We start from the raw sequence: 7,179 nt of genomic DNA, 5'->3' as shown, positions 1-7,179 counted from the left end.
GGCTTAACTTGCATTTAAAACTAAGGAAGGAGATAGAGTCAAAATACCCAAATTGTAGGGCGTTGTAGGACCGGCATAAACTTAGGATCGGAGAATGAAAGTAGATATCGAGTTCTGCGAAGAGGACTTCAAAAATGTCCGCACTGCGGGTACTATAGAGGCGATGTGGAATATAATATTCGAGTTAGCAGAGCAGTCCACCACGCAATTACAGAGATTGAAAAGAGTACACATAACAGAAGACTACACAACTATATACAAGGACCTTTCTAACAAGGGAGTTGAAAAGGAGGGCTGAATGGAGGGAAAGATGGACGATTGTGTCGACAAGGTGAGAATTGAAACAAAATTTGTCATCGAAGATTACACTCAGGTGTTGAAAGTAGATATGTGGTGATAGGGGTTGCCCACTAAGAGAGTAGGAAAAGGGTGTTGGGACAGGTTCAAGCAAACAGTACATCCAATGGCATTTGCTGATATTTAGCGTTAGCTGGTTAATCGAGCACCAACGGGCCGGAGTATCAATGCTGAACTGCAAGGGAGCACAAACCGGCGGAAACGAGACAGGGGCATTTAATTTAAGGTCGTCTGTGTAAAGTAAACACCGGCAGGTAAGAATGGAGGCAAGACCATTTTTTAAAAAACAGAAGTAGTAGGGACAAAATATAGAGACTTGAGGAACACCAGAGGAAGGACAATGAAGGGAATTTATTAAAAAACTTTGAAGGAACGGTATGATAGGTAGGAGGAAAACCAAGAGATGATTGAGAAGGGGAAGTTGAGTAGAGAGAGTTTGTAGAGGAAAATATTGTGGTCAATCAAATATCAAAGGCTTTGGAAAAATCTATGTAAATATCATGTACCTTCTGTCGTGAATTAAGGCAGTTAGCAAATAAGTTGTTAAAGACCAGAAGGTTTGAAGCAGTAGATAGATGTTTCACGAAACCATGCTGCTCTTTCACTATGAGGACTTTCGACCGAGAGGAAAGAAGAGAGGTGGAATGGTAGTTCACAGCTAAAGTAGGATCTCCGCTTTTGATGATAGGGGTAATTAAATAAAGATTAGGAAAGTAGCATTCTTCGAAAATTATACGCAGAGAGAAGGAAAAGTTTACAGTTAACAAAGAAAAAGGTTAGAAAACCCATCAGGACCAGGTTCAACATTGGTGTCAATCAATCAGGAACTCAAATAAAGAAGGGGTTAGAAGTGGAATGGTGAGAGATTCTAAGCAGACTGCACCTAGAAGGGGCGTAGAGGGCGCAGTCAACGAGGAAATTAACACGGAAGAGAAATAAGAACAGAATAGGTTGTCGAATTGTTATAAGGAGTTGACAGTGAGTCAGCTAAATTCATAAAAGGAGGGAAAGATTGGGTGAGCTTACGGAAATAGCAGTGTGTCATCAAAACTAAACCAATTATCTCTTACGCGTTTTTTTAATCATAGACTTAACAGTGGAGCGCATAGTTTTGAAATGAGCAAGATCGATGCCATGCTTAGAAGCCTGAAACTTCTTCCGCAGTGCATGATTCTTGTGTATGTTTTTATGGATCTTTGTGGTAAACCAAGTTGTGTAAGAACGCAGATAAGGACGAGAAGAAGGGACATAACCGGAGAGGAGATCAGGCAGAATATTGTAGAAATTGCTAAGAGCTTGATCACGCGTTGAGTTAGATATGGAACATATGGATTTAAGACAGCTCAGATACATGGATCGAACTCGAGTCACGACAAATCCAGTTCAATATCCCAGTTCCCTTTAGATGAAGGTATATACGCTAAACCTGTGTGCTTGGTAAAATTTACGAAGAAAAAGTGCTAAAGCCCAAATTCTCTCTGATTGTTAGGCGGTATTGAAAACCCTCGTATCACTCCGAACCAGATTTAAGAGGTCTCCTTGTTTCCTTGGTTGTGGGTTCAACAAATCGATTATTTCTTTTTTGCATATCGCTCCGCTCATGACGTCATGCCGAGGACCAAGGGACTTTTACAAGTTTTCAGCATGACAGAATTCCCATAGATCCCAGAATGCCTAGTTGATGATATCGACATACGAGAATTTGTCTTCTGATAGTTTATTAGTAAGGTGTTTAGGTGGACACAATCCAAACAGCAACGAATCTCTCAAAAGCTTGAAAAAAGGTTGAAATTGCTACCCACTTAGCAGTAATGATCTTCAACGAAGGATTGTTGGGGTTTATTTTGAAATTCAACAGAGAGAGGAAAATGCGACGAACCGAGAACATTTTCTTAATGGAGAAGAAGAGCGGCATACGACCATGACCTTGCAGATAGAATCGTAACTTTCTGCTAGGTAGCTGTGTACTGATGAAGGGAGTAAGCTGCTCCGGAAATATATATACATAATAAAATAAAATTGTATGTACATGTACAAATTAAATTAAAAAAATCATTAGATTATCTGCAGTGGTTACTTTGCAAATACTTCCCAAAAATTTACGCTTGATGGTAGAAGACCGTCTTAAACTGATGTGAGAATGCCAGCAAAACTTCAAAATCCTGGCTACCAAAAACGAGACAACGCTAAAATGGATAGCGAGTTACCTAGGTATTAATGGCAATGATAGGGTGGAAGGACTTGCAAAAAGGGGATCCCAAATGTAATTTGTAGAAGCTTGCACTTGGAATTAGCAAAAGCACAGCAGTTGAGTCATGTTCAACTATCGGTTGGCTGTAGACATAGTAAATTAATACTACAGGATGGACGGCGGAATTAGACCCACCGAAATCCAAATGTTAACTTAGAAACAGGTCGCTCATAAGTTTATTAACCGGTCACTGCCTTCAATGAAAGCATCTGCACGGAATGGAACGAAGACCCAATAGGCACATTCTGCAATAACGAGGCTACAACACTCTCTTACATCTTATTGGAGTACACCGCGCCCTCGCGGTGGAAATATTTCATTAGAAATCTTGAAAAATGCTTCGATTAAGTGCACTTAGATGTGCTGATATACAGTAAGTCAATAAAACTGATCTTACGACTTTAAACTACGGACCTTTGGGGTAAGAAGTAATCAAAAGATATAAAAATCCGGATAGTATTTCTTCTAGATGTTTTTGAATTCTGGTAAAGTTCTAACACTTACAATGATGATATGTGAACGAACTCAACAATGAATAAATAGAAATCACCAATCACAATCTGTTTTCTTTTTAGATATTGGCCAAGAAGAGAGGAGAAACTCTAAGGCAGACAAGTATAATTTTTTAAAAACACAAACAATTTCTTGTCACAGCCTTACTAACGACAAAACTGTCTGATAATGGTTACTTTTTCTAAAAAGTTCATTTTCTATGACGCGTCCCGCATTCCAGGAAGTACTGGATTGGTTGGAAAAGTAAGAATTCGTTTGAAAAACGAACGAATACAACTGAAAAAGTTTATTACTTCTATGTAGGCCAAACACACATTGGGGAGGAGAGATCCTCAAAATTAAGAATCTTAACGTAGACAATCAACCCTTTAATGCTGTCCTTTCAATATAACATAGTTTTTTGGAGACTGCTTGTCTTTAGGAAGAGCGTACTTTACCTTTATTAAAGGCGGCCTAAAACTTGCAGACAAAATGCTCCTCTTCCTCTTTAAATGGAAAGGAGAATGTCTTTCATAATAAGCAAACAGACAACGAGCCAAGAACGAATTTATCAAACGGGGTTAGCCAAATTATCCTCTGTATACCACCTGTAGTCACCTTTATTAACCGTTCTCCCGATGGAGTATATTTTCAGCGTCTTCTTTTATCCAATATTAAATATTGAATTAACAAGCCCCTCTGCCGTTAATAAATCTCTCGAACGATTTATGGAGATCATCATGGAGATAAAATTCAAGCAGTGTTTTGCCATGAACGACATCATCATCTGTAAAAAAGACTTTGTGCAACTGGTTTCACACATTGACCTGCACCGCGTCTAAGGATGAAATTGCGGTGCTTACTTCACGACCCAAACATATATGCATATCATAAACAAAAACCCTTTATAAATTTTTAAAAAATCCTTTCATTTAATCATCATACAAACAGATCTTCGCATCTTATATTTTCTTTTAAGAACAAAAGAGCACTCACAAAATGCCAGAGTATAATTATGACAAAAACTGAGAACTACATAATAAGTCCTAGGAAAACGATATTTGTCTCTCTTTAAGGAAATAAATATAATTTAATGTGTCTTAAACTTATGATCCAACAATGATATTGTTAATTGGAATATGAATGAGTTTCACGAAGAAACCAATGAATCCCATGATGCAGAAACCAATGGCGGTGGCAATGGCGATCTTCTGGAATTCTCGTCGATCTGGTTTTGTGCAACGCTTAACCAATCGAATGGAGTCCTTGGCGAAGGCGCGGCCAGGTTCACAGTATTTGATAACTTTATCCATTTTGTTTATCTGAAAGGAAACAGAGAAGTTGGTTAGTTAGAGAATGGATAGGAAGGTGTTGGTATGAAGTTTGACTTGAAAGTGAAAGTTCGTTTGTGGTCTAGGGATGAATTTTTGCAATCTGATTGGAGTGTTCTCTCTTTAGTTCCAAAAAAGTAGTGCAAGTTATTCCTCGTCTGAGATGAAAACCCGTTGGATCTTGACGGAAAATACTTTAGTTGAATCAACGCGATCTCGCAGGATAAAAGCGGTTTAAGCTGTGGGGACAAATTGAAAATATTTTATTCGGCAGTCCTCCTTAAACGTCTCCGAATGTTGAGTTTCTCAGTAGGTAGTAGACTAGTTGGTAGATCCCCCAAAACAAAGGTAAAGAATTGTGCGATTTGGGTGAAAATCAGTCACTGACATCCCTAGTTCTATTTCACAAATTTCTGGTGAAATATGCTTCTACTTCCTTCGTAAAAAGAGCAAATATGGAGAGAAATACAACATGTGATTAATGTAGCACATTCTACATGTTGGAACAGATGGGACAGTCCTACTTGCACAGGACTTCCGAGGGGACAACATTCACTAATAAACAATTACAATGTTGTGTGATTTGTGAACGAATTATTTAGTGAAATAATCTATTCAATACAAGTATTCCAAATGGTCATTTAAGTATACTTTATAAAAATATTAGGAAACTTTCACCATGCCATCGTGGCATGGAGGTACTCTCGACCTGTATGAATAGATTAACATTTCACGAGCCAAATAATCCAGTTAGACTCTTAATACTTTCTCCCATGGTTTTTATTTGATATATTTAGATCCTCTTCATTATTTTCCACACACAGGATTACTAACTCCATTTCGAACTCCAGCGGAAAGTCAAATTTCACTTCAAATTAAACGCCATCAAATATTCAAACTACAAAATCCTACCAGTGATGATAATTGAAACTCACCTAGAATTTGAATAACAAGAAATACTTTCTACTGTTGAGAGTGTCAATATAAAATAGCGACACGGATAAATCCTCGTAGTGCACCGACACTTGAACTCACAATACACTTCTGAAAGTTCACAAATCGCTAGCAAACGAAATTGTCGTGTCAAAACGAAGCTCCACGTCGAGATATTGAGTACGTTCAACAATAGGTGGATGGGTCGATAAGGCAGGTTCAATCGGCGGTAGTTTTGAACACTAAACAATTCTAATATTGTAAATCTCATTTATCTCTAGTAGGAAATTGATATTTACGGCTAAGTGAAATTCCTCTATTTTATATTCCCAGAGAGATTTTTCAAAATTAACGCTTATGAAAACATGGAAGTACTTCCTTTTAATTATTGAGCAAAATGAAGCGAACACATAACATATTTGTGAATACTTTCCTGAAATCGGTCGGTAGGATCAATGCCATGACATCCTACTGCAATTTTCTTTAATCAATCCCTAAGTCACGGACTTTTAGGGGTACTGGTGGACGGCAGAAATCGCCGACCTACGGAAGAAGTGTCATAAGCTCCGCCGTTTGGCACAACATTTACACTCCCGCAAGGAAGCATATGGCATAAAGGCAGAGTATAGATCAGCAAAAAGGAGACTTCGCAGTGCAATAAATAAAAGCCAAGCTGGTGGTTGGCGGAATCTATTCAACGGGGTAAATGAGTACCAGTAGATACTTGGCTATAAACTTGTCACCCGGAAAATCGGGGCTCTCCGAAAACCTTGCATACTAAGTACGAGGCGGATGGATCGCATTCTACGGGCATTATTCCCCAGACATCCCGTCAACAGCGCAGAAAGCGCCGAGACTGTCTCCTTTTCACAAGAAAAGACCTCGAAGAAGCACTTCTCAACATGAAAAACAAGAATACGCCAGGTCTTGATGATATCCCGGTGGAAGTTTACAAACTGGTGTTCTGACGACGGCCAGACTCGCTGATCGGTGCGTTCGCCTGCCTGAAGAAGGGTAAGACCGAAAACTTTCATGCCCCCTTAGAAGTTGGGTAAGGGAGTAATCAATCTCATCGTGCTTTCGATTCAACCACGGGTCTAAATTGTCGATGAGCCGCACAGTCCATCTGTCCTTTGGCTGATTTTGCTAAAGTGTGGCCACTTAGTAAGGGTGCATTGATGTTCTTCACGAGCAACCTCCTCTTTTGAATTTTCGCTCTTACAACAGTAGATAGCTTTACACTCCTTGGTAAGGAGGGCAACGGGGATCACTCTCCGCACCATAGAGAAAAACCGACTGCGTTGTTTCCTTGAGGAGACGTCTCCTAGTAAATATAGGGCCCCCAACATTCGCCATTAGCCGACTGAAGCCTAGGTCTTGAGCGAAAAATTAAAAGAGGAGGTTGCTCGTGAAGAACCACAACGCACCCTTACAGAGTGGCAACTATTTTGGTAAAATCAGCTAAAGGACAAATGGACTATGCGGCTCATCGACAATTTAGACCCGTGGTTGAATCGAACGCACGATGAGATTGATTACTCCCTTACCCAACTTCTAAGCGTCTGGAGCGATCTCCCCTGTGTTTGCATAACACTGCTAACGGAAGCCGTCTCACCTTTCACAAGAGAAAAAGGTGTACTCGGTGTCGTCCACAACTACATTACAGAACACACAACGAGGAGATCGTGTTTTCCCAATCTTTTGTAGGTAAGACTATAAAAACCTCCATGCCCACTTAAAAGTTTGGTAAAGAAGTAATCAATCATACGATCGTTCAATTCAGCCACGGATCTAAATTGTGGATGGACTGCACAG

General features: G+C 39.5%; 1 protein-coding gene across 1 annotated transcript; it reads right to left on the bottom strand.

Moving 5' to 3' along the window:
- Nucleotides 1-4,008: 4,008 nt before the first annotated feature.
- Nucleotides 4,009-5,525, bottom strand: LOC119654540 (protein transport protein Sec61 gamma-2 subunit). Its single transcript, XM_038059985.1, has 2 exons — nucleotides 5,367-5,525; nucleotides 4,009-4,422 (listed from the first exon to the last, which is right to left on the bottom strand). Exon 2 carries the CDS (start codon nucleotides 4,411-4,413, stop codon nucleotides 4,207-4,209), a length of 207 nt encoding a protein of 68 aa, XP_037915913.1. The 5' UTR covers nucleotides 4,414-4,422; nucleotides 5,367-5,525; the 3' UTR covers nucleotides 4,009-4,206.
- Between the last annotated feature and the right edge of the window lie 1,654 nt (nucleotides 5,526-7,179).

This window comes from Hermetia illucens, chromosome 4 (genome assembly GCF_905115235.1).
Source record: "Hermetia illucens chromosome 4, iHerIll2.2.curated.20191125, whole genome shotgun sequence".
In the NCBI taxonomy this organism is placed as follows: Eukaryota; Metazoa; Arthropoda; class Insecta; order Diptera; family Stratiomyidae; genus Hermetia; species Hermetia illucens.
This window is presented reverse-complemented; position numbering and strand designations above follow the sequence as displayed.